The sequence below is a fragment of the Selaginella moellendorffii genome, unplaced genomic scaffold, assembly GCF_000143415.4.
Source record: "Selaginella moellendorffii unplaced genomic scaffold, v1.0 SELMOscaffold_10, whole genome shotgun sequence".
NCBI lineage: Eukaryota > Viridiplantae > Streptophyta > Lycopodiopsida > Selaginellales > Selaginellaceae > Selaginella > Selaginella moellendorffii.
The window spans coordinates 1413903-1441592 of record NW_003314271.1 but is presented as its reverse complement, the minus strand read 5'-3'; the positions used below and the strand labels follow the sequence as shown (position 1 = coordinate 1441592).

Genomic DNA, 27690 nt, shown 5'->3' with positions numbered 1-27690 from the left:
TACAAGGCTGTTTGTGCGCAAGGATTTCGATGATCTCTACTCGGCCATAGAAGCTGCAGTGTCTATGGATTGGTTAGGGCTCCTCAACGGGAATCCTGGCGTCGGAAAGTCGGCATTCCTCTGGTACTTCCTCATCCGGTTCGGCATTGAGATGACCATTGAGAACACCAGCTTCGTCGTCGTCTACCAGTCCGCGGACTTTATCTGGGAATTCACGTCCTTAGGCCAGGTATCCATCCATGAGAAGACGGATTACCCCTTGAGTCGATTGCAGCAATGTGTGGTTCACCTCATCGACCAGAAAATTGAGAGTGGAGATCCGCTGGGCAAAAGGATATTGGTAGCAGCATCCCCGGGTCGTAGAAACATCAAGAGCGCGAAGCCAATAGGGGTCAAAAGCAAGTTCTTCGTTCACCCTTGGGATAAGGACGAGTTTGAGGCGTTGCTAGGCCTGTGGGAGCTTGAGAGCAAGGAAATGCGGGAAGAAGCTGATAGACTGCTGAAGACGAGCGAGCCGAGTGACCGCCGGTGGAAGACGTATTCGGAAGAGTGGTCTCCACGGGTGGCTCTTCTGGATGAGGCAGATCGGTTGGATGCACGCATCAAAGCAGCTGACTTGTACTACGACTGGTACGGTGGGATTCCTCGTCTACTTCGTGATGCAGAGGTTGGCGATCTGAATGATCGAGCCTGTGAAAGGAAGATTCAGACCAGTCTCTCCAATACGGACTTACCTAAAGTTTATCGGGCTATCCTTTCAGAGGCGACGTCTGATGACATATCATGGTTGTTGCTTCACTTCAAGCGGCCTCTTGTCAAGGGTGCCAGATACTTGCTAGATTTCGCATCTTTGAAGATAAAGCACCTCTTCACGGAAACACTTGCCCGCACAAAGCTGAAAGACATGGTGATAATCCTACAGTCCAATGATCCTGAGCTAGGTGCTCTACGGAAATACATCATTGAGCACAGACAGAAGCTCGAACCACTTTGAGCTCATGTGCTCACAACAGGTAACTTGAGAGTTTAGAATTAAAAATAATCTGGTTTGCTTGTTTATTTAAATATTAAGGTAACTTGTGAGTTTAGAATTAAAAATAATCTGGTTTGCTTGTTTATTTAAATATTATTTATGTTGTGAGTGCTTGGAATATGGAAAGGGAATATAGAAAATGTGCATTAATTAGCCTAAAAACCCTAGCTTATATACAAGAGCGAGTGGTCCTGATTGAAATTAATCTAACAGCTACCAAAATCTCATTACGCTAGTATTAGTATATGGCATCGTAGCCATACACTTGGCCCTCACATCATCCCCTTCTCTCAGAATAATAGAATCCCGTCAGGTTCTCTTGTAGACGGGCCGAGATCTGGAGGAATGTCAGGAGGAGGCATTGGTGGATCTATAGATGGTATTAACTGCTCTTGATCCCTTTGTATGAAGCGTTTTAACCGCTGCACATGCACAATCTCCGGAGGATCGGCTTGCTAGATGTCATGCCGAACCTCATAAACTTGCGGTTCAACTTGCCACAACACCCGATACAGTCCTTTCCATTGCACAAGGAGCCCCTTAGATAAACCACATACCGTAAGATGGGAAAACGGACTAACACCAAATCATCCACTTTGTACTCCATAGGTGGACGATGATGGGAGTTGTAGCGCCGTTGTTGTCCCACTTGTACACAACCTAAGTGTTCGGCAGACTCTGCTCGGACAAATGGAAGAATGCTTGTCAAATATTGATCCCACGACTTAGCATCGGGAGCTCGTGGCAATCGTGAAGGTAAACTCAGCTCCGTTGGTAATATTGGATCATGACCATATAAAAGTTTATATGGTGAAGCACCAATAGAACTCTACACCCCTATGACATAGGCATATTGAAGAGACGGCAAATAACCATCCCAATCCGAATGCTAAAAGTTCACATACTTCACAATCATCCCTTTGAATCTCTGAACAAGCCATTCCATCAGACCGTCTGATTGTGGATGATAAGCACTCGTGAAAGTGTGGCGTATCCCCAACTGAGATGTCAAAACATGAAATGCCTCAGCTATAAATGCAGGACCATTATCCGAAAGAATCCGCTCTGGATAAAAATGCTAGAACACTACTCAATTGAGGAGGAAGTATCCAACAGTAGTTGCAGAGGCACTAGCAAGAGCACCAACTTCCACCCAACGAATCAAGTAGTCAAAAGCAATAATAACATACTTATTGCTAACAATCAACCGTGGAAAAGGTCCCATAAGATCAAACACCACCAACTCAAACGGATGGGAAACTGCAATTGACTCCAACCGTCCTTTCGTAGCACAAAGGGGAGTATTACGAGCTTGGCACCAAACATAGCTATGCACATACTGGATAACATCACGTCTCATCTCTAGCCAATAAAAAGACCTGCGCAGCTTCTCGGTCACACGACAATGTCCCATATGCCCACCTAGAACAGGAGAATCATGGTAGGCATGGAGAAACCATGGAATAAAGACAGAAGGCACCACCAGTCGTAAATGATCATCAGGATCCGTCCCTACAAAATAAAAAAGGCCATCTTCAAGGGAGAATGTAAATGCTGGAAAAGCAAGTCATTAGCAAATGATGCAGGATTCTCAAACACATCTCAAACCCTTCGAATCCAGGGCTCAATCTTTTGAGCCTCGCGAACCTTATCAAGAGAAGGTAGATCTTGCTTTGTGCCTTGTGGACATTGAACGTCAAATACAGCAATCGTCGACGGCACAAAATCCTTGTCTAGAAAATTCATAGATGCTAGAACAATAGGCTCATCAGAAACATGAGAAGAGAGTGGAGAAGGAAGAAGAGCTTGAGAAAGGGCATCAACATCAGCCATAGATCTCCTTGGGCGATGAACAACATCAAAATCATATATTTGAAGCTTCAAAGCCCACCGAGCAGTATGACCAACCAGGTTCTTTCGCTTCAATAATGAAGTAACGGTAGCATGGTCACCTTCAAGTAACGTTTGAGAACCATGTAAATATGCATGAAGTTTCTCGAAACCCCAAACTGCCGCTAAACACTCCTTCTCTGTGGTGGAGTAGTTCACTTATGCTGGTTGTAACGTACGGCTTATATATGCAATGGGATGATGCTGACTAGGCACACTCGTGCTGGCCATAACATTTCTAGTGCTGGCCACAACATTTCTAGCTTGATCCGCTCCGACATATTGGGCTCCACATGAAACAAAAGACTTCGGAAACAAACGCTAAATTGCATCACCGACTCAAATGGCCCTTGGCGAAGATGATGCAATTGTTGAAAGGCATCATCACAATCGTCGGCATGTCCGAAGGTGCGTTTGAAGATGTCCGGGAGAACACTCTAATCCCCATGAGTGGCTGTGCTTAGATTATTGTACCATTGCAACACCATCCCTTGAAAACACGTGGGAAACTCACGCAAACATCGAGCATCATCCCAAGAATGATATGTGGCAATCACCGTGAAGTGATCGAACCAATGGTACACATCATCCCTAGGATTCCCATGAAAGAACTCCGGCCGAACATGAGGATTAGCACCAAGAGTAGGAGGAATTGTACTACATGCTGTGAATGCTGCCATCAACTGAGTTTGGTTGTTCAATTGTAAGCGCATAGCATCAAGCAATTGTACCAATTGCTGCTCCAGAGTCAAAGGAGGAGATTGCTAATCTGCCATGAAGATGGATGAAGAAAGAGCAAAAGAAGAGAAACGACAAAAAACAAGAAGGTAATGGAAGATCTAAACAATGCAAAAAGCTAGATCTAAACCAAAATCCTGAAAGGGAAGAACAAAAGAAAGGAAATGGAAAAAGCTAGATCTAAAGGATGCAAAAGCTAGATTTAAATTAAAATCCCAAAATTCAAGCACTCCTTAGGGACAATCAAAGATGCCCCTTACCTCCACCAATGTGAGTGCTTGGAATATGGAAAGGAAATACGAAAAATGTGCATCAAATAGCCCAAAAACCCTAGCTTATATGCAGGAGTGAAGTCCGGATTGAAACCAATCTGATGGCTACCAAACGCTAATATTAGTATACAGCATCATAGCTGTACACTTGGCCCTCACAATGTTACATATATAAATGGTGTATAGTAGGTTTTATAAACCCTTATAAACCATTGAAGTTTAAATTATAAATCATAACCCATGTGTTTAGGATTGCACCCCATTATTTTTTTGAAAATTCCTTGACAATATGACACAAGTAGGGACAAATATGTAAATAATTATTGATTTTTGTTTTTCAATCTACAATTATCAGGTTGTAATAAAGGATTTGGTGGTAAACTTAGTGCATTAGTAGTTGTGACTGTTGAAAGAGTGCACGAGGTCTTAAATTTGAAGCTAAAGTCAAAGTATTTAGACTATTTAGAAATTTTGGCTCTTCTTGAAGTTGATGACTAATAAAGCATTATGCAACTTTTACCCTTTTATAATTATTCCTTTTTCTCTATGCTTTAATGTAGTAAAAAATTTTATAATGAACCAATTGTTAAGTTTGGATCATCAAGCCATTGTAGAACAAAAAAATACCCATATGCACCAAATCTGTGATTAAGTGGTAATAATCTGATAAAGAAAGAGGATATGCTTGATTACAATCTTTCAGTATAGACTCAAGCCTTGGTAAAGATGTTTTTTTATGATCCATCTTATCATGTATAATAGATAAGTACTTGTGTAAGAAGTTCTTCATTTAATTGCTTAAGTATTAAATTTTGGGTGAGCATGGCTGGAAGAACTCTTTGAGTATCTCAAATCCCTTCAAGTGTTGTCTTTGATTTATGGGGTATTTTATCACTATTAACATTCACAAATATTTGAAATAATTCTTGTAATGCTCTAGTGTTATATCTGGATTTATTTTGACCTGAGTTGCCATAAAATGTTCAAGTTGCAAAACCATTCCACTCCTTTTTAACTTGATAAAAAGTGGATTTACTAAAATCACATATAATATACCATACTTGGGCACATATAATATGTCCAATAAAATCCATACCAAAATCTCTATCAAAGTTTTATGAGCATATTATAGCATGGGCCTCTTGTTGATGGTGCTCCTTAAAAATAAAGCACCTCTTCACGGAAACACTTGCCCACACAAAGCTGGAAGACATGGTGATATTTCTACAGTCCATTGATCCTGAGCTAGGCTCTCTATGGAAATACATCTTTGAGCATAGAAATAAGCCTAAACCACTTTGTAGTAGGTTTTATAAACTCTCATAAACCATGAAGTTTAAACCATAAACCATAACTCATGTGTTCAGGATTGCACCCTCCACTATTGTCTTGAAAATTCCTTGACAATATGACATAAGCAGGGATAAATATGTAAATAACTATTGAATTTTTTTTTCAATCTACAATTATCAAGTTGTAATAAAGGATTTGGTGGTAAATTTAGTGCATTAGTAGTTGTGATTATTGAAAGAGTGCACAAGGTCTCATGCACTTTTAAATTTGAAGCTAAAGTCAAAGTATTTGGACTATTTAGAAATTTTGACTCTTCTTGAAGTTGATGCCTAATAAAGACTTATGCAACTTTTGCCCTTTTATAATTATTATTTTTTCTCCATGCTTTAATTGCACCCTCCACTATTGTGTTGAAAATGATGTGATTTATAAATTTTGTTAAAAGTTGAAAGACTTTTAGTTTTTAGCCCTTCTGTAAGAAATTCTTAATTTAATTGCTTAAGTATTGAAGTTTGGGTGAGCATGGCTGAAAGAACTCTTTGAATATCTCAAATCCCTTCAATTGTCCTTGATTTATGGGGCATTTTGTCACTATTAACATCCACAAATATTCGAAATAATTCTTGTAATACTATAGTGTTATATCCAGATTTATTTTGACTTGAGTTGCCATAAAAAGTTTGAGTTGCAAAACCATTCCACTCCTTTTTAACTCGATAAAAAGTGGATTTACTAAAATCATGTATAATATACCATACTTGGGCACATGTAATACATCCAATAAAATCCATACCAAAATCTCTATCAAAGTTTTATGAATGTATTATAGTATGGGCTTCTTGTCAACCTTGCCAGATATTTCCTGGATTTCGCATCCATAAAAATAAAGCACCTCTTCACAAAAACACTTGCCCACACAAATTTGGAAGACATGGTGATATTTCTACAGTCCACTGATCCTGAGCTAGGCTCTCTATGGAAATACATCTTTGAGCACAGAAAGAAACCTAAACCACTTTGAGTTCACACAACAAGTAACTTGTGAGTTTAGAATTAAAAATAATCTGGTTTGCTTGTTTATATTTAAATATCATTTGAAATAACTTATGTATATATATAAAATGGTGTATAGTAGGTTTTATAAACCCTTATAAACCATTGAAGTTTAAACCATAAACCATAACTCATATGTTTAGGATTGCACCCTCCACTATTGTCTTGAAAATTCCTTGACAATATGACACAAGCAGGGATAAATATGTTAATAACTATTGATTTTTGTTTTCCAATCTACAATTATCAAGTTGCAATAAAGGATTTGGTGGTAAACTTAGTGCATTAGTAGTTGTGACTATTGAAAGAGTGCACAAGGTCTCATGCACTTTTAAATTTGAAGCTAAAGTCAAAGTATTTGGACTATTTAGAAGTTTTGGCTCTTCTTGAAGTTGATGACTAATAAAGAATTATGCAACTTTTGCCCTTTTATAATTATTCCTTTTTCTCCATGCTTTAATTGTTCTAAATGTAGTAAAATTTTTAATAATAAACCAATTGTTAGGTTTGGATCATAAAGCCATTGTGGAACAAAAAAATGCCCATATGCACCAAATCTGTGACTATGTGCTAATAATCTGATAAATAAAGGGGATATGCTTGACTACAATCTTTCGGTATAGACTCAAGCCTTGGTAAAGATGTTTTCTTATGATCCATCTTATCATGTATAATAGGTAAGTATTTGTAAGGTTTTTATGTTAATAAAATACAATTCATTTAGATGTGATTTATAAATTTTGTCGAAAGTTGAAAGACTTGCAATTTTTAGCCCTTGTGTAAGAATTTCTTCATTTAATTACTTAAATATTAAAGTTTGGGTGAGCATGGCCGGAAGAACTCTTTGAGTATCTCAAATCCCTTCAAGTGTTATCCTTGATTTATGGGGTATTTTATCACTATTACAAATGTTTGAAATAATTCTTGTAATGCTCTAGTGTTATATCAGGATTTATTTTGACTTTAGTTGCCATAAAAAGCTCAAGTTGCAAAACTATTCCACTCCTTTTTAACTCGATAAAAAATTGATTTACTAAAATCATATATAATATACCATACTTAGGCACATATAATACATCCAATAAAAACTATACAAAAATCTCTATCAAAGTTTTATGAACATATTATAGCATAGGAAACAGCTTTGAAAATAAATTTTCGACAGTCTTTCCAACATGAATTCCATATGGAACTCCTTGCATTAAAATTTTCATCTCTTTTTGCAACTTGACAACATCTGATAATAAACAATTAAGTCATTAGTTATAAACTGTAATATTATAATATTATATATGTCTATTATGTACTTTCAAGAGCACCAATCAAGAGTAGAGACTTTTCTTATATTTGCCTCAGCTAGTAGTTGCTGCTTATGTTTAGGAGCTAGACTCTCAACTTTAAATTTCTTTTGAGATATATTAATAAATCTATATTTTCTTTTTATATTTGATGATTCTCCAAATGATGGTTCCTTTTCTTCTCCCAAGAATGTAATATTTGAAAGTGGTCAATGAAATAATTATCCACAACTTAATATCTCAGATTGTAATATCTAAGTAATAACAACTCCCAAGTCAAAGTGACTGAGTTCACAGCCACTAACTGCATCACTTGGATTTGCTGATATAATTATCCCCAAAGAAATATGTCATCTATTGTGGGAAAGTTGAACAGGAACACCAATCCATGTTTTTCTAGACCCACATTGGAAGCACATTTTTTCTTGAGTATAAGAAGCTGAAATGTCAAAATATATTTATTATAAATATTAAAAAAGAAGGTACTTATTTTTTGATATTGAGTCTGACGTCCATGCATTGGCCACTAAATAAGATGTCTAATTTCTATATTCTTTATAGTATTATTAACAAATACCTTTGTGATTGAAACATACGCTTTATGTTCTCCAAGCAATTCATTATGAAACATTTTGTTACTATCTAAAGAAATAATAATTGATTCTACAATTTTAGTATTGTCTACTAAATAAGCACTCACACACTATATATATGCAATTAGAACATAACTATAGTGCACTTTAGTGTGGGCTGGGAGCATGAGTGCTCATGCACTATCGCCCCAGCATGTAGTGCACTTTAGGGTGGGTAAGTGTATTACCCTATACAAATATGGAATATTCTAGAAATATTCTATGTGTAGTGAACATCCTAAAAATATTTTAACAATCAGTTGAAAAATACTTGCTTAAAAAATTTGCTGACCATGGACACCTAGCTTGCTCAAGAAGCAGCAACCCACCTAGATCTGACTGTTGTGCTCAAGAGGAAACAATCCACTCAGATCTGACTACTATGCTCAAAAAGCACCCAGTCGTGCTCAAGAAAGAGAGCTCTTCAACAAGCACTTAATCTAACTTTTATCTAATGAGTCAAGTAGTTAGAAGCAATAATGATATACTCATTACTAATAGTTGACCATGGAAAAGGCCCTATTAAATTAAATGTCACCAACTAAAATCGATGGGAAATTACAATTGACTCTAACCATTCCTCCACAGCACAAGAGGGAGTATTATAAGCTTGGCATCAAATGTAACTACACATATACTGGATAACATCATATCATATCTTTTGCCAATAGAAAGACTTGCACAGCTTCTCAGTCATACAGCGATATTCTATATGCCCACCTAGAATAGGAGAATCATGGTGTAAGCAACCAAAGAGAACGACTGGAGAGACGATCCATGGGGTTAAAATATAGAGGGAAAGAGCCCATGAACAAGAGTGCACCCCCTTTTCCAATCGGTTAAGGGTCTTGGGATATTTGGGGTTAAGCGTCCTTGGGTTTGAATAGTACTGGGCTAGGTGACCTCCCGGGAAGTCCAAACTCAAGAGATTACATTTGGTATCGGAGCGGTCTCGGGTCCAACTCTGTTGGTTGGCTAGGGGAATCACACCACATGTTGATTGACATCTGGCTGGTCCAGTTTGCTCCCGCTGGGCTCGACCTGAGGGGTAGGGTGACAAGAGAGCGGGGCTCTTGGGAGAGTTGCGGCTCTCAGCTTTCGTTCACGAGGGCGTGAACTTGTAGGGAGCGTGGTGGATTGTAAGCAACCAAAGAGAACGACTTGAGAGACGATCCATGGGGTTCAAATATAGAGGGAAAGGGCCCATGAACAAGAGTGCACCCCCTTTTCCAATCGGTTAAGGGTCTTGGGATATTTGGGGTTAAGCGTCCTTGGGTTTGAATAGTACTGGGCTGGGTGACCTCCCGGGAAGTCCAAACTCAGGAGATTACACATGGTAGGCATGGAGAAAGCATGGAAAAAAAATCGAAAGCACCACCAACCATAAATAGTCATTAGGATTTGTATTTACCCTCAAGGCAAAAATAAGAATGTAAATACTAGAATAGCAAGCTATTAGTAAGTGATGTAAAATTCTCAAACTTATCTTGAAGCCTTTGAATTTATGGCTCAATCTTTTGAGCTTCGTGAACCTTATTAAGAGAAGGTAAATTTTGCTTTACACCTTGTCGACATTGAACATCAAGTATAACAAACACTGATGGTATAGAATCCTTGACAAAAAAATCCACAAATACGGGAGTAACAAGCTCATAAAAAACATGCAAAGAGAGCGAAAAAGGAAGAGGAGCTCAAAAAAAAGCACAAGCATCAGCCATAAAACTTCCCAGGCAATGAACAACATCAAAATTATATATTTGAAGCTTCAAAGCCCACTAAACAGTATAACCAACCAAATTCTTCCACTTTAATAATAAAGTAATTATAATATGATCACTTTCTAATAATGTTTGAGAACCATGTAGATAGCATGAAGTTTCTCAAAACTCCAACCTACTGCTAAACACTCTTTTGTCATGGAATAGTTTGCCTCCACTAGTTGTAATATATGGGTGATATATCAATAGGATGGCACTAATTAGGCACACTTAGGCTGTCGCAAATGTGATTTCGAGTATCGAAAGTTACCTGTCGGCTAGTCCTTTTGGACACTCTTACCTTACTGCCACGATGGCAGGAGGTCGGTATTGCTGGTTCCCTTTATTAACCCCTTTTGTTCAAGTGTTAGTAAACTGGGCTTAGCACCTATACTTAGCCAGATGGACATAAAGTAGGAACTCCTATGTGTTTTTAGCTGAGCATACTCGGCTTGGCTTTTAGTTCTCTTTTGCTCTGTCTTGCACTGGCTTGACAAGAACCCTCGCGTATTGAGATTAGTCCCTCAATATCGCTGGATGATAGCTTATTGTGTCTGCCAAACACCCTTGCTATCATGCCCTTTGTGTTAGTCTTGTTTCGGTCCCAAATGCTATTTATGGAAAGTGTCCAGATTTGCTCATTTGGCATATCTACGGAATGTAGAGATCGGCCCGAACACAATGGTGTTCGTCCCGTGTCCAAATTCGCAATCTAAGGACATTCCATATTTAGTAAATTTTGAGCTTGTCCTAGAGACTAACTCCTAATACTAAGGGAGGCTTGGGGTGAAAGCCCAAAGCGTGTGTTCCTCAAGGGGGGGGGGGGCTGTGGGGGGTTCCAAATGTATAGTAGGGATAGTGGGTAGGTTAGGCATGGCCGACCAACCTGAGGCATAGTCTAGCTCCCACTTGCGTGCCTGTTCTTGTTCTGCGTCCGGCTTGGGTCTAAACCCAAATTCCATTCCATGCTAGCTGGTGGAGTACCCATACTCTCACGTTAGGCCACCAGTATGCCAAAATAGTGCTAGACTCCGTTTGGCTCCGTTTTGCGTGCTGGTCCTGGCATTGGGATGTTGGTTGCTCCAGGACTGTTCCAAGTCGCTCCGGGCCCCTGTCCCTTCGCTCCTTGGGCTGTATGCTCGGGAGTTGCTCTGTGGTCCGGTTCCATCACTCCTTGGCTCCACGCTTGGGAGTTTGGCACCGTTCCTTCGTTCAGCGGCCCAAGGCCCTGAACCTCGGGTTCCTATGGATATGTGGCATGGACACATGGCATGTGACACGTGGCATCTGTCACATGGCACAAAGAGGGTTTAGGTTCCTCTTCATGGTGTTATCCTATGGTAAATCACCATAGGATAAAGGGTCAAAACCACGTGCGCTACATGGGCTCTCTTACATCAACACACCCCTAAGACCGATGTCAGAAGTATCCACGAACAAAGTAAAAAGTCAAGTGTACTTAGGATATGCTAAAACTGGTGGACTCGTCAATATCCCTTTGAGATCAATAAACACCCACTCACTGTCTGTAGATTAGATGAAAGATGATGCTGATGACTTCAACAATGCTCGCAATGATGCAATGCGATCAGAAACATGATCATCAAAACGATTGAGGTATTACACCTTGCCTAGGAAGCCTTGCACATCATTTACACACTTCAAAGTAGAGAATTTTAGAACAGCCACAAATTTATCAAGATCAACTTGTAAACCCTCACAAGAAATATGGTACTCAAGATAAGTTGTATTTTTAGACCTAAACAAACACTTCAACCGCTTTAGCTTTAAACCAACTTTCTAAAGTCGATCCAACACTTTATGAACATCACAAACGTGTTCTTCCCACGTTCCCCTCAGTATGGTTCAAGATATCATCGATGAATTCAGCAGTCATCTTTAGCATATCACAAAGAACCTCATCCATCATCCGATGGAAAGTTGTTAGAGCATTATTCAAACCAAATGGCATCACTAAGAACTTGTACAAACTAAATAGTCAGTCTCAGAAATATCGTCTTTAGCCATTAGTACTTGCCAGTTGTTCAAAACTAGCAACTTGATGTCCTCCATATTTGAATTACAAATTGTTAGAGCTCTCATGTTATGTGTTATAAGCATGACACATCATCATGGATTGCTAGGCATTTAGAGTAGAGAGAGTTTTATTTTTCTTATTTTGGTGCCTTGGTAACCCTCCCAACCCTAAGAATATTCTTGTTTAATCCCATGTGCGCCTAAACCTCCTCTACCACAACCTTTATGAAACCTTTTTTGCCTGCATTCCTTCAAGTTGACTTTCAAATAACAATCTGGAGTAAGACTATGTAATGTCAACATCAACGATACTCATTCTAGAAAGACCAAGTAGTGTCATCAGAGAGATCCATGAATAGAATTGAAAACAAAATGCTTAAACATCACAGGTTTCAGGTTAAGTTGCTGAAAACATTCTTTTATCTTAAAGATGATGAAAGAATATTTGGTGAAAAGGTAAAATATCCATTTGTTTTGTATAGGGTTTGTGATTGTAAAACCAACAATAAAAGGGTGCTCAAGCCAGACTGCCATTACATGGAACAAGATGGCATTGGATCCTCCAAGTAGAAGAGATGATGGTTCTCCTAGGTATAATCTTGGCTTGATGAAGAATGATCATGAGCAGCGCTCCTCGAGCATACATGGTTATGATTGGCCAGGAATGGTACAAATTCAACATATCTACACAAGACTAAAAGCAAAGCTGTGAGTGACAAAACCACAAGCACAGAAGCTACTCCACATGAAAAAAGAGGAGCTTAAGTTCTTTCGGTTAGAGCTGGATAGCTTTTGGAAGGCTAGGAAAGCAACTGGAAATTTCCTACCTCTTCAAGAAGGGAATTGTCAAGACCCCTAACAAGATCAAGACTGGAAAATGCAAAATACAAAGAGAAAAGCTAGTGAAAACAAAAAAAAAGCCTTAAACTGGTGTTGATTCAGATTGTGAAGAAATGGAACAAAGCTAACCTATATATACTATAGGTTAATGAAGCTCCACCACTCTTGGATCGAGGACAGTCTAAATATAGTTGAGGTCGAGGAGGCACCACATCATCATCAAGAATGTGGCTCAAGACTCAGGAATCGTATGGGAAATCGAGAGTCAGGAATAGGGAAGTGTCTTGAGAGTCAGGAATGTAGTCTGCAAGTCAGGAATCCAGCGAGAGTCAGGAATGTGGCAAGAATTGGGGGATTCCTGACAGGAATGAACATGCAGTCATGCATAACGAAGTTTGCAAAATGAGGCATGTAGCAAACTTCACCTGGAGCTTAACACTGAAAAAATAAATTTGAAGAAAGAAAACAAGCTTACTGTCGATCTTGCCACTGATCTTGCAAATTCCCTCTCATTTCTTGTTTTCCTGGTGCCATTTAAGAGGCTCTTGGAACAAATCCAAGAATGGCCCCATTGTGTTCCTAGCCTACCAAATCCCAAAGCTATCCATCTCCGAGTGAAGAAATTCCTCTTTTTGGGGGAGTGCTCAAGGAATGTGAGGCAAATTTTTGTGGGAGCTTTCTCTAGTAGATTGATTACCAAGGGCTATACATGAAAAGTGTCCCAGCTGGTGGAAGAATTTCTTACTGCTTTTACTTAGTGGAAATGGTTTCATCAATGTAGGATCATAGAAAGCAAGAAGTCCTGCTATAATTCATGTTCATTGGCTACTATAACTACACAAGCAAGTGCTTCTATTTGCCTCAAGTCTAACTGAAAGAAATTGCTGATATACACCTCTTCACAACCTCTGTGGTTGGAAAAACAAGAAAACAATATGGCTTGAAAAACCAAGAAGACAGAAGCATAACTTCATTTGTCATACTACATGAGTTACAAAACTCACCTCTTGTTGTTGCTGCTGCTAAAATGATTCAACTACCTCTCAGACTCCTTGCTCGATTGAGATCGCTAGTAATTCCCTGAAAAGAATGGGAAAACTTAGTCTTGATACCACACTATTAGTGTGGAGATGTCTTTCATGATTTGTGCAAGGTCATTCACAGAATCTATGGAAAATGTTTCCCAAAACAAGTAGAGTACCTGTTGGACTTTTCTTTTCTTGATCCTCTCTTGAACCCAACGTTTAGAGAAAATCCAGAAATACAAGCAGTAGATAAGAGCATCCCAGGTCTGCCATTGTGAGCCACAGCTCCAGCTCCATTGCTGCTGTTGGTGAGCCCCCGCCCTATTTCCTGCCAGTGGAGAAAATCAGGGCCCCTAGCTTTCAAGAATCCTGTGTGATCCAGCATTCCATGACTTACAGTTGTGTGTTGGCATCTTTACACTGCTAGAACCCTAGATTGAACAGCAACGAATGAGGCAAAAAGTACAACTCTTTCTAAAAACTGACTGTTTAACTATTCTTAGGATTAAGTGTTTATTGAGGAGCTCTCTTTCTTGAGCACGGCAGTCAGATCTGAGTGGATTCCTGCTTCGTGAGCATGGCAGTCAGATCTTGGTGGGTTGCTGCTTCTTGAGCAAGCTGGGTGTCCATAGTCAGCAAATTTTTTAAGCAAGTATTTTTCAACTGATTGTTCTATTATGTTAGGCTAGGGTAGTAGTGACGAGCCATGCAATGGTGTTGTGGAGCTATCTTTCTTGAGCTTCTGGCAATGCTGTGGCCACAGCACCTAGGCAACTTCTGGAGCTCATTTTCTTTGGTTTCTTTCTTAGGCATGTCTAAACTTAGTTTTTTTAATTCTTCCCTTTTAACTTCCTTTTACCTGAAGAAGGTTTGTACACATCGCCATCTCTCCACAGGTAACGTCGGCCCCGAGCTTCTTACACAGCCTCCGAAACGGAAGATTCCCGACTGTCGTCAGAGGCGCAAGATAAAGCTTGCCTTTCAAGTCGATTATCTTCTTCTCCCTGCTGTTTAGCTTGCAGTCATCTCCTTGTTCTTTAGCATCCTCCACAGGATCCACAAGCTTTGGCTTCTTCAAAGGCGGAACTGCGTCATCCGATACGTCATTGTTTTCGTCATGCGTTTCAGCTCCACCATTTTCTCCTTCCGTTGTAGCACCCTTCTTAGGTCCATAAACCTTGTTCTGTTCAGAAAGAAGAAAAGCTTTGAGCGCGGCAGATAGAAAACGAAGAAACTCACTTTGAGACCCATCGCTTGTAGCTGGCTATCAGCTTTAGGAAAGCTCTCAAGTTTCTTCCAGAGTGACTTCTGAAAATCCTTTCGAAGAACATTGATCTCGCCAGCGCCCGATGTTTCCTCGTCTCCATCCATAGCACCCTCGGGGTTTTCCTTCGGCAGATCTTGTTTTGTGTGAGTTCCGTAGAATCGACACCTTACTCCATAAGGACAAGGCACATTCAAGTTCACTGACGGGCAAACTCCAGGAAGATCTTCCGGTTTCTAAACAAAAATCAAAGAGATGAGAAACAAAGAAACGAATCACAATTGACGTACCTGTGCCAAGTAGCCTTCCAAGTCGTGGCTAAATCTACAGTTCTCCCCAAATGGACAGGCATTTGGATCACCAGCTCTAACCACGGCATTGCACACCTCGAGCTTTCTAGCCTGGATAGATCACAGACACAACACAATGGCGATCAGAGATACGAGGAACACGAAGACCTCGCACCTGCTTTCGCTCTTTTCTTATCTTCCGCTTGGACTTCTTCTCGCTGGAAATCTTGGCGGCGTCCTTGTCCGAAATGGTAGAACGCACCTGTGCCGAGACCAGAAATTCCTTCTTCACAGGCGCCACACCCTTGGCAATCAATCCCTCAGCTCCATTCGCAGAATTCTCCTCGACAATCTCCGCCTCGACACGATCCTCCACTGCCGCCATGGCGATGGCGAGCGAGAGATTATTTTAGGGTTCTTCAAAACTAGGGTTCTTGGCTCCGTCCAAATGGCGTGGCTGGGTCTCATTGCCACTGGATGGCTCCAATCTCTCAATGGCTCCTCCTATCTCTTCGGATCCTACTCCCAGGCGCTCAAACTCGCGCTCGCGCTCGATCAAAAGAGCCTCGACACGCTCGCATTCTTCAATACCCTGGGAAGCTCCAGTGGAATCGGCCCGGCGCTTCTCTACGATCGCATTCCTCCGCCGGCGATCGTCGGCCTGGGAATTGCTCACAGCAGCTGCGGCTACTTCCTCATCTGGCTCGCGATCAAGAATCCCTCTCTCTTCTCCCTCTGGCACCTCTCCCTCTTCCAATTGCTCGTCGGATTCGCGCAGACGTACATCCAGACGGCCGCGCTCGTGAGCGGCGTGAGGATCTTCCCCGGCGCGCGAGGGTTCGTTCTTGGCTACCTCAAGGGCCTCGTCGGATTGAGCGCCTCGATCTTGGTCCAGTTCTTCCTTCTCGTCTGCCATGGCCGCGAAGAATGCATGCCTCTGATGCTCGCGTGGCTGCTGCCACTCCTCTCCGCGCTCCCAATCCTCGCCATCTCTCGCAAAATCCCTGCCCCTTTCCAGGCCCCATCCTCGATTTCTTGGAAGTCAATGCTCCTCGCGGCGAGCTTGATCTTCCTCGCAGCCTTCTTGCTCGCGGCCGTGATCGTCGAGAGTGTCATCACGCTCGACCGGATCCAGATCGTGCTCGTCAATCTTGGAATGTGTCTCATACTCCTCTCACCGATCTACTTGCTCGTCAAGCCCGATCGAAAGAACGAGGAGCGCGAATCCAAAATCGAGTGTTTGCTGCCAAGAATTCTAGAATCCAGCGAAGAATCCTCCGTGATCCAAGAGCAAGGATTCGCGGTCCACGGGCAGATTGGGGGCGAATTCACGACGCTCGAGGCGATTGCAACGCTGGATTTCTGGCTGCTCTTCCTGGGAGTTCTTCTCGGCACCGGCTCCACGAGCGTGGTGATCAGCAATCTCTCGCAATTCGGCCACTCCCTCGGCTACTCCTCGCGGACGATCACCATTTGCGTCTCCCTCTTCTCGATCGGCAGCTGCGTTGGAAGGCTCGGTTCGGGCATTCTCTCGGAGCACGCTCTTAGGGTTTATGCCACGCCAAGGCCAGTGTTCTTGATCCTCACAGCCGCGATCCAGGTAGCAAGCTTGCTCCTGGGCAGCATTGCCGTCCACGGCGCTCTCTTCTTCGTGGCGATCCTCTCGGGCATCGCGGATGGCGCGTTCTGGTGCCTCGCCATCGCCACCGCCTCGGATCTCTTCGGCCTCGCGAGCTTCAGCTCCATTCTCAACATCATCACCTTCGCGTGCCCGATCGGCGCGCTCCTCCTCTCGGTGCTGCTGGTGGGATCGATCTACGATGCCCAGAACGAGCAGGGATTGCTGTGCGTGGGATCGCGGTGCTTCGGATCATCGTTCCTGGCCGTGGCGATTTGTTGCGCCATTGCTGGTGTGGGATTCGCGGCCCTCGCGAGGAGGAGCAAGGGATTCTATCACGGGATCCACGCCTGTTCGTCCTCTTCCTCGCGAGCACTGTAGCAGCGATCTGAGCTGATCGATAGGAGTTATTTGCGATGGAATATGGGCTCCGGGATCTCAGGAACAGCCGATGGATCGCGCTGGCGGCCAGCTGCTGGATCATGGCGTTGAATTCCTCGATCTACACTTTCAGCGGCTACTCCCAGGCGATGAAGATCGCCATGGCGCTGGATCAAAAGACCCTGACGGCGATCGTCACCTTCTCGGGCGTCGGCAGCGCGCTCGGGATCATCCCAGGACTTCTCTACGCCCTAGTCCCGCCATGGCTGCTGCTCGCCGCCGGAGCTGCCGGCCAGAGCGTGGCGCTCCTCATGATTTGGCTCACCATCACGCACCGGATCCATGGCGCCGCGGTGTGGCAGCTCTGTCTCTACGAGCTCCTGATTGGGATCTCCCAGGCGTCGGTCCAGACGCCGGTGGTGCTGGCGAGCGCCAGGAATTTCGGCCGCGACACGGGCGCGGTGCTGGGATTGGTCAAGGGCTACCATGTGTTGGGCGGATCGATCTTCCTCCAGGCGTTCTACGCGATTGGTGGCGGCGGTGGTAGCGGCGATGGGCTCCCGTTGATGCTCTCGTGGATGATCCCTCTCATGCTTCCATTGGCTCTCGCGGCGAGGCCCCTCTCTCGTACGGCGGGGTCTCCGCCGATGCCGTACGGTGGCATGTACGGCATGTCCGGAAGCCTGGTGGCGCTAGCAGCGTGGCTCCTGGTCGTGAGTGTTCTTGAGGTGTTCATGCGATTCACTCGTGCTACACAGGTGATGGTCTGCTTGATCATCGTGCTCTTGCTGCTGCTACTGGCTGTGATCGCGTTGGTAGCGGGATTCCAAGACAAAGATTGGAATGCAACTTTGCTGGATCGTGAGGAACAGCTGATATCGCGAAGGGGAGTGCTAGATCGCGAGGTAGCAGGATCTGCGAGGGAGGCCCTGCTAGATCACGACGAGAAGGAACCAACTGGAAGAACAGAGGCTCTGCTAAAAACAGGGGCGACCAAAGATCACGAGACAGGAAGAACATCACCACCACCTAGACTTGGCGATGATCACACGCTTGCCCAGGTCGCCACCTGCGTGGATTTCTGGCTACTGTTCGTCGCGCTGGTGTTTGGATTCGGCGCTGCCAATGCAGTCTCCACCAATCTCACCCAGCTCGCGATCTCGCTCGGCTACTCGCAGAAGATAGGCCCCGTTTTCGTGTCGCTCTTCTGCGTGAGTAGCTGCTTCGCGAGGATCGCCGCCGGCCTGGCCGCGGACTACTGCCTGAAGCGATTTGGCACTCCCAAATCCACGTTTCTGGCGCTGGGGATGGCCTCCAACTCCATCGGCACGGCGCTGGCGGCGGTCCCAGTCCCTGGAGCGGCGATCTTTGTGGCGGTGCTGGGAGCGGCGAGCGATGGAGTGAACTGGGGGCTCACCGCCGCCATAGCCTGCGAGATGTTTGGAGAGAGGAGGCTGGGCGTGGTGTTCAACGCTCTCTTCGTGGGGAATCCAGTCGGCCATTATCTTCTCTCGTCCAGGGTGGTGGGTTACTTCTATGATCGCGAGGCTGGCCGGGAATTGGTGTGCCATGGGGGTCATTGCTTTCGAAAAGGATTCGCGGCTCTCAGCGCCGCCAGCGCCATTGGAGCTTGCTTGTGTTGGATCGTCGCCGCGAGAACGAAGACGAGGAGCTGGCAGTGAAAAGTCTTTTGTAAAAATCCCATCTTGTATGAACCAACGCTTGATCGCTTGTTCGTCACTGGAAGATTTCGTGGAACGCCACTCCCAGCTCTGCGGGTGTGCTGTGCCGCGAGAGATCTCGTTAGAGGAAAAGAGATCCATCGATCAATCGCTAGCAGCGGCGTTAGAACCCGCGATCGCGATGCCAAGTTCAAATGCATGGGAAGTGTGGCCGTGTGGATGTCACCAAGCAAGTCTTTTAACACCTCGTTGGAACATCATGATAGAACGAACATAGCGACGATGCGCTCAGATTTCTCCAGCGTTCCAAGTCCAGACAGAATTCCAAGACGAGATGCTCACCTCGGGCATCTTATCGAAGAACTCTTTGGCGGCAGCAAGATTCCCAGAGTGGACGAACAGATCGCATTACGTGATCCAGGCATATTCCCAGTCTGGACATATCCAAGAAAATGCAGAGACAATGGCTGAAAGGATAAGCCAAACATTCTTAAGATTCAGGTTTCATCAAACGACAACTCTATCTCCATACATTTCTTGGTACGACTTGCTCTCGTACTCTCGGCTTTCAAGCACTTGTGGCTCCTCCCAAGCATTTAATGCCTCGACCAATGCATCCTTCTTGAGGGAGGAATAGCCTTTAAGACCCCAAGACTTCGCCAAATCCTTGAGTTCCCGAACCGTCATTTTATGGAGGTCATACTGCTCCTGGTACTCAAGGTCGATCAATTTATCCACGGAGCCCGCAACTGGATGTGCTAACTGAAGCAACTCGTAGGTTTCGATCAAAATCTTGACTTGGATAATTCCTGTAACACACTCAAAAGTAAGTGTGACGCTTAAAACGAACGATTTACAACCTTTTACGGCTTTGTTGCAAACATGCCGATGCTTGTCCCGGTAGCTCTGGTACCCGAAACGTTCGAAGTTGCCTCGAGCTAAGTAGAACGCCAAGATATACTCCCTAAAATGAATCAATGAGTGATTGAAGAGTTGCCTGTAGAAAACAATACGTACCGCTGCCGGGGATCCATGAGGTCCTTGTTGTACTCGTTGTTCCATGCGTCCAGAGCAGCCACACCTTCCTCCACGGCCTCCCGTGGCACCGGGTGCTCGCTGGCAACTGTGGCTTGGCCAAGAACCCGAGGGGGGATTGCAAAATCGAAAGCAGCGTTGCTTTTATTTATTGGCCTCCACACAAAGTCTTTAGCATTGCGACCTGCAGCAAATGGGAAGGAATGCGAATATTGTAAGCAGAAAATCTCACACCTTACCTGCAGCCAGGAGCGCAGTTTTCAAATCACCGTTGTAATACCTTAGCCTAAGACGGCCAGTGCCTATACTTTCATGGATTGTCTCTCCTTCGCAAGATTGACAGTTCCACAAGGAAGGAACAGGTAGTGGACAACGAGCACATTCCTGGTGGTACCATTTTCGGCATTGTCTACAAACAATCAGGCGACGGTTCGCTCCTTCTTCCACGACGCGCGCTTGGCACAGACTACAGAGCTTGTTATCATTCTGCAAAACACTTGTGATGAAAGGGAGGAAAACATAAAACCAGTACACTCACCAGGGTGACGGCAGCGAAATTGCTCTCTAGCACTAGCCAGACAACTTCCTGCTCAAAGACATATCCCCGTAGAGCACCAAGCTCGGGATCAGTGGACTGTACAAGTGTCCTAAAGTCTTCCTGTTTTGTTCTGACGAGCGTTTCTGTGAAAGAGATACTTAATCTTGGAGGATGCAAAATCCAGCAAGTATCTGGCGCCGTTGAGAAGAGGCTCGCTTGAAGTGAAGCAGCAACTAGGATATGTCGTCAGGCGTCGCCCCGGAAAGGATAGCCCGATAGACTTTTGGCAAGTCCGTATTGCAGAGACTGGTATGAACATTCCTGTCACAGGCTGGGTCATTCAGATCGTCAACCTCTGCGTCACGAAGTAGACGAGGAATCCCACCGTACCAGTCGTAGTGCATCCAACCGATCTGCCTCATCCAGAAGAGCCAGCCGTGGAAACGACTGTTCAAATACATCTTCCACCAATGGATCTAGGTCAGAATATTTTACACCATAAAAAGGCCAAACGTATAAATAAAAGGAGAACATTTAACTTAGATCCAATTAGGGCTCGAATGGGTCGGAGTTGGAGTCCAGCGACGATCGATGGTAGGAAGCGTTTGCGAACTGATGCGAAGTTTAGGAGCGAAACCGGGGCGCTTAGCGCGTGGTGGGGAGGGGTGCTGAACCAACAGCCGGAAGTATACGCCGCTGGCAAGTTCATAGACTTGAGTGTGCCTGCGGAATATGGAACCCTGAGAGGACCTCGAGGCATTACAAGGCTGTACGTGCGCAAGGATTTCGATGATCTCTACTCGGCCATAGAAGCTGCGGTGTCTATGGATTGGTTAGGATGCCTCAACGGAAATCCTGGCGTCGGAAAGTCGGCATTCCTCTGGTACTTCCTCATCCGGTTCGGCATTGAGATGACCATTGAGAACACCAGCTTCGTTGTCGTCTACCAGTCCGCGGACTTTATCTGGGAATTCACGTCCGAAGGCCAGGTATCCATCCATGAGAAGACGGAGTACCCCTTGAGTCGATTGCAGCAATGTGTGGTTCACCTCATCGACCAGAAAATTGAGAGTGGAGATCCTCTGGGAAAAAGGATATTGGTAGCAGCATCCCCGGGTCGTAGAAACATCAAGAGCGCGAAGCCAATAGGGGTCAAAAGCAAGTTCTTCGTTCACCCTTGGGATAAGGACGAGTTTGAGGCGTTGCTAGGCCTGTGGAAGCTTGAGAGCAAGGAAATGCGGGAAGAAGCTGATAGACTGCTGAAGACGAGCGAGCCGAGTGACCGCCGGTGGAAGATGTATTCGAAACAGTCGCTCCACGGGTGGCTCTTCTGGATGAGGCAGATCGGTTGGATGCACGCATCAAAGCAGCTGACTTGTACTACGACTGGTACGGTGGGATACATCGTCTACTTCGTGAAGCAGAGGTTGACGATCTGAATGACCGAGCCTGTGAAAGGAAGATTTAGACCAGTCTCTCCAATACGGACTTACCTAGAGTTTATCGGGCTATCCTTTCAGAGGCGACGTCTGATGACATATCATGGTTGTTGCTTCACTTCAAGCGGCCTCTTGTCGACGGTGCTAGATATTTGCTGGATTTCGCATCCTTGAAGATAAAGCACCTCTTCACAGAAACACTTGCCCGCACAAAACTGGAAGACATGGTGATATTTTTAAAGTCCACTGATCCTGAGCTAGGCGCTCTACGAAAATACATCTTTGAGCAGAGACAGAAGCCTGAACCACTTTGAGCTCATGAGCTCACGACAGGTAACTTGCGAGTTTAGAATTAAAAATAATCTGGTTTGCTTGTTTATATTTAAATATTATTTGGAATAACTTATGTTACATATAAGTTTTATAAACCCTCATAAACCATTGAAGTTTAAACCATAAACCATAACCCATGTGTTCAGGATTGCACCCTCCACTATTGTCTTGAAAATTCTTTGACAATATGACACAAGTAGGGATAAATATGTAAATAACTATTGATTTTTGTTTTTCAATCTACAATTATCAAGTTGTAATAAAGGATTTGGTGGTAAACATAGTGCATTAGTAGTTGTGATGATTGAAAGAGTGCATGAGGTCTCATGCACTTTTAAATCTGAAGCTAAAGTCAAAGTATTTGGACTATTTAGAAATTTTGACTCTTCTTGAAGCTGATGACTAATAAAGCATTATGCAACTTTTGCCCTTTTATAATTATTCCTTTTTCTCCATGCTTTAATTGTTGTAAATATAGTAAATTTTTTGATAATGAACCAATTGTTATGTTTGGATCATCAAGCCATTGTGGAACAATAAAGTGCCCATATGCACTAAATCCATGACTATGTGCTAAATCCAAAGAGTGATAAAGAAAGAGGATATGCTTGACTACAATCTTTCGGTATAGACTCAAGCCTTGGTAAAGATGTTTTCTTATGATCCATCTTATCATGTATAATAGATAAATATTCGTAAGTTGTTGTGTTGATAAAATACGATTCATCTAGATGTGATTTATAAATTTTGTTAAAAGTTGAAATACTTGCAGTTTTTAGCCCTTCTGTAAGAAGTTCTTCATTTAATTGCTTAAGTATTGAAGTTTAGGTGAGCATGGCTGGAAGAACTCTTTGAGTATCTCAAATCCCTTCAAGTGTTGTCCTTGATTTATAGGGCATTTTATCACTATTAACATCCACAAATGTTTGAAATAATTCTTGTAATGCTATAGTGTTATATCTGGATTTATTTTGACCTGAGTTGCCATAAAAAGTTTGAGTTGCAAAACCATTCTACTCCTTTTTAACTCGATAAAAAGTGGATTTACTAAAATCATGTATAATATACCATACTTGGCACATATAATATATCCAATAAAAACCATACCAAAATTTCTATCAAAGTTTTATGAGCGTTTTATAGCATGGGAAAGAGCTTTGAAATAAAATTCTTGATGGTCTTTCCAACATGAATTCCATATTGAATTCCTTGCATTAAAATTTTCATCTCTTTTTACAACTTGACAACACCTGATAATAAAGAATTAAGTCATTAGTTATAAGCTGTAATATTATAATATGATATATGTTTATTATGTACTTTTGAGAGCAGCAATCAAGAGTAGAGACTTTTCTTATATTTGCCTCAGCTAGCAATTGTTGCCTATGTTCAAGAGCTGGGCCCTCAATTTTAAATTTCTTTTGAGATATATTAATAAATATATATTTTATTTTTATATTTGATGATTCTCTAGATGATGGTTCCTTTTCTTCTCCCAAGAATGTGATATTTGAAAGTGGCCAATGAACTAATTATTCACAACTTAATATCTCAGATTGTAATATCTGAGTAATAACAACTCCTAAGTCAAAGTGACTGAGTTTTACAGCCACTAACTGCATCAGTTGGATTTTCTGATATAATTATCCCTAAAGCAATATGTGAACGATTGTGGGAAAGTTGAAACACTTACACCAATCCATGTTTTTCTAGACCCATATTGGAAGCACACTTATAAGAAGCTGAAATGTCCAAATATAATTATTATAAATATTTTTAAAAAAGGCACTTATTTTTTAATATTGAGTCTGAAGGCCATGCATTGGCCACTAAATATGATGCCTAACTTTCATGTTCATTATAGTATTATTAACAAATATCTTTGTGATTGAAAGATAAGCTTTATGTTCTCCAAGCAATTCATTTTGTTACTATCTAAAGAAATAATAATTGATTCTACAATTTTAGTATTGTCTACTAAATGAGCACTCATGCACTATATGTATGCAATTAGAACATAACTGTAGCGCACTTTAGTGTGGAGTGCTCACGCACTATCGCCCCAGCATGTAGTGCACTTTAGGGTGGGCTAGGAGTGTGAAGTATTACCCTATACAAACATGGAATATTCTAGAGATATTCTGTGTGCAGTTGTTGCTTGTCTCAAGAAGAAAACCCCAAAGAACCACAAGGATACTATGTAAAAGGAAGTTAAAAGGGAAGAATTAAAAAAACTAAGTTTAGACATGCCCAAGAAAGAAACCAAAGTCAAGAAAATGAGCTCCAGAAGTTGCCTAGGTGCTGTGGCCACAGCATTGCCAAATGCCACACTCAAGAAAGATAGCTCCACAACACCACTGCATGGCTTGTAGCTATTACCCTAGCCTAACATAATAGAACGATACTTGCTTAAGAAATTTGCTGACCATGGACACCCAACCCAGATCTGACTGCCGTGCTCAAGAAGCAGCAATCCACTCAGATCTGACTGCTGTGCTCAAGAAGCACCCAGCCGTGCTCAAGAAAGAGAGCTCCTCAACATGCACTTAATCCTAAGAATAGTTAAACAGTCAGTTTTTAGAAAGAGTTGTGCTTTTACTAGCGCAAGCACAACTTGCCTCATTAGTTGCTGTTCAATCTAGGGTTCTAGCAATGTAAAGATGCCAACACACAACTGTAAGTCATGGAATGCTGGATCACACAGGATTTTTGAAAGCTAGGGGCCCTGATTTTCTCCACTGGCAGGAAACAGGGCAAGCGCTCACGGTGCTAACACAACAGCAGCAATGGAGCTGGAGCTGCGGCTCACAATGGCAGACCTGGGATGCTCTTATCTATTGCTTGTATTTCTGGGTTTTCTCTAAATGTTGGGTTCAAGAGAGGAATGGGAAAAGAAGTCCAACAGGTACTCTACTTGTTTTGGGAAACATTTTCTATGAATGACACAAATCATGAAAGACATCTCCACACTAATAGTGTGGTATCAAGACTAAGTTTTCCCATTCTTTTCAGGGAATTACTGGCAACCTCAATCGAGCAAGGAGTCTGAGAGGTAGTTGAATCATTCAGCAGCAGTAACAACAAGAGGTGAGTTTTGTAACTCATGTAGTATGACAAATGAAGTTATGCTTCTGTCGTCTTGGTTTTTCCAGCCATATTGTTTTCTTGTTTTTCCAACCACAGAGGTTGTGAAGAGGTGTATATTAGCAATTTCTTTCAGATAGACTTGAGGCAGATAGAAGCACTTGCTTGTGTTAGTTATAGTAGCCAATGCACACGAATTATAGCAGGATTTCTTGCTTTCCATGATCCTACATTGAAGGAACCATTTCCACTGAGTAAAAGCAGTAAGAAATTCTTCCACCAGCTGGGACGCTTTGCATGTATAGCCCCTGGTAATCAATCTGCTAGAGAAAGCTCCCACAAAAATTTGCCTCACATTCCTTGAGCACTCCCCCAAAAAGAGGAATTTCTTCACTCGGAGCTGGATAGCTTTGGGATTTGGTAGGCTAGGAACGCAATGGGGCCATTCTTGGATTTGTTCCAAGGGCCTCTTAAATGGCACCAGGAAAATAAGAAATGAGAGGGAATTTGCAAGATCAGCGGCAAGATTGACAATAAGTTGGTTTTCTTTCTTCAAATTTATTTTTTCAGTGTTAAGTTCCAGGTGAAGTTCGCTGCATGCCTCATTTTACAAACTTCATCATGCATGACTACATGTTCATTCCCTTCTTTAAGAGGTAAGAAATTTTCAGTTGCTTTCCTAGCCTTCCAAAAGCTATCCAGCTCTAACCGAAGGAACTCCTTTTTTTTCAATGTGGAGTAGCTTCTGTGCTTGTGGTTTTATCACTCACAGCTTTGCTTTTAGTCTTGTGTAGATATGTTGAGTTTGTACCATTCCTGGCCAGTCATAACCATGTATGCTCAAGGAGCGTCACTCGTGATCTTCGTCTCTTGATGATCAAGCCAAGATTATACCTAAAAGAACCACCAGCTCTTCTACTTGGAGGATCCAACGCCATCTTGTCCTCCATGTAATGGCAATCTAGCCTGAGCGCCCTTTTATTGTTGGTTTTACAATCACAAACCCTATACAAAACAAATGGATGTTTTACCTTTTCACCAAATATTCTTTCATCATCTTTAAGATAAAGAATGTTTTCAGCAACTTAACCTGAAACCTGTGATGTTTGAGCATTTTGTTTTCAATTCTATTCATGGATCTCTCTACAATGACACTACTTGGTCTTAGAAAAATGACACAATCTCTAGATTGGCATATTGTTTAAAGATTGTTTAGATTTTAATTCTTCATTAAACAAAGCTAAAGTAAATTCCATTAGAAGTTTGATACAGCTACTTCTCCACGAATGCACCAAGGAGCATGTGATTGAGCTTTCAACTTTCAATAGTCCCTTCTATAGATTGGCTTGCAAAGAACCAACATAAAGGGAATGGCAATGTTGAGTGGCCTTCTAAAGAAAATGGTATGGGATATGATTGACTCTATAATTTTCCACTATGTGCTTGGCAGCAGCCATTGATGTCTAGGGAGTATAGACATTATTGTTACATTGGTGTTTGATGGTCACAACAACACAAAGTACAGCCCCAACAGTGATGCAAGTGGGCAAGCATAGTAGCATCTCTATCCTCTTGTGCAAGAGTGACAACAAGTGATTTGCATGCAACTCACCATTCACAACTCCTGGCTCTTATATCATCAATCACCATGTCCACCATCACTATCCTTTAGGATGTATTTCCTCAGACTGGCCAAGATTAGCGTCCACTACTAGAGAAGGTGATCACCAAAGGAAATGTTGAAAGTAAATACTAGCAGTCGAGGAGCAAGATTTGCATGGGCAAACGCTCCACCAGTGGCATGGCCAGTGCAGTCTTGAGTTCATTTAGTATTGTACTCTTGAGATTACAAGTTCAAGAAACACCATAGATGATCTTGGGATTCAGATCGAGGGGGAGTGTTGGAGCATGAATCTAGAGGTCCAGTCTTCTAGGCCAACTCTCCTTGGGACTTTTCTTATTCCTTTGGCTCCCCAACCTTGTAATTATGCTCATGAACCAAAGCATAGATGAGATGAGGCTAGCAGTTGAATGAACTTTGGCAGCAGTGCTAGCTTCTTCATGATCCACACACACTGTTACATTAATTGATTGATGACAATGGTGGTGTTGATGCTACTGACACATAAGCCTTCAACAGTGCAAATATCTAGCTATA

General features: G+C 42.7%; 4 protein-coding genes and 2 long non-coding RNA genes across 7 annotated transcripts; 3 read left to right on the top strand and 3 right to left on the bottom strand.

The window, feature by feature from the left end:
- Window positions 1-13754: 13754 nt before the first annotated feature.
- LOC112345768 lies at window positions 13755-14310 on the bottom strand. The gene is made up of 3 exons (XR_002992149.1): window positions 14266-14310; window positions 14045-14196; window positions 13755-13923 (listed from the first exon to the last, which is right to left on the bottom strand). It is a non-coding gene; the product is annotated as an uncharacterized LOC112345768 (long non-coding RNA).
- Window positions 14311-14580: 270 nt separating this feature from the next.
- On the bottom strand, window positions 14581-15839 carry LOC9650133 (tRNA-dihydrouridine(47) synthase [NAD(P)(+)]-like). Its single transcript, XM_024673116.1, has 4 exons — window positions 15598-15839; window positions 15423-15533; window positions 15108-15368; window positions 14581-15051 (listed from the first exon to the last, which is right to left on the bottom strand). Exons 1-4 carry the CDS (start codon window positions 15805-15807, stop codon window positions 14713-14715), a joined length of 921 nt encoding a protein of 306 aa, XP_024528884.1. The 5' UTR covers window positions 15808-15839; the 3' UTR covers window positions 14581-14712.
- Window positions 15840-15867: 28 nt separating this feature from the next.
- Window positions 15868-17461, top strand: LOC9631309 (protein NUCLEAR FUSION DEFECTIVE 4). The gene has a single exon (XM_002968430.2). It carries the CDS (start codon window positions 15871-15873, stop codon window positions 17419-17421), a length of 1551 nt encoding a protein of 516 aa, XP_002968476.1. The 5' UTR covers window positions 15868-15870; the 3' UTR covers window positions 17422-17461.
- On the top strand, window positions 17457-19574 carry LOC112345835 (protein NUCLEAR FUSION DEFECTIVE 4-like). The gene is made up of 2 exons (XM_024673361.1): window positions 17457-19057; window positions 19169-19574. The coding sequence occupies exons 1-2, from the start codon at window positions 17457-17459 to the stop codon at window positions 19572-19574; spliced, it is 2007 nt and encodes a 668-aa protein (XP_024529129.1).
- Window positions 19563-21137, bottom strand: LOC9650132. The gene is made up of 6 exons (XM_024673360.1): window positions 20984-21137; window positions 20677-20819; window positions 20378-20522; window positions 20121-20322; window positions 19964-20067; window positions 19563-19912 (listed from the first exon to the last, which is right to left on the bottom strand). The coding sequence occupies exons 1-6, from the start codon at window positions 21135-21137 to the stop codon at window positions 19611-19613; spliced, it is 1050 nt and encodes a 349-aa protein (XP_024529128.1). The 3' UTR covers window positions 19563-19610.
- A 3941-nt stretch (window positions 21138-25078) lies between these two features.
- LOC112345849 lies at window positions 25079-25578 on the top strand. Of its 2 annotated transcripts, XR_002992190.1 has the most exons (3): window positions 25079-25124; window positions 25194-25353; window positions 25461-25578. It is a non-coding gene; the product is annotated as an uncharacterized LOC112345849 (long non-coding RNA). The 2 variants fall into 2 exon arrangements; XR_002992191.1 differs by lacking the exon at window positions 25461-25578 and having other exon boundaries at window positions 25194-25420.
- Window positions 25579-27690: the final 2112 nt, after the last annotated feature.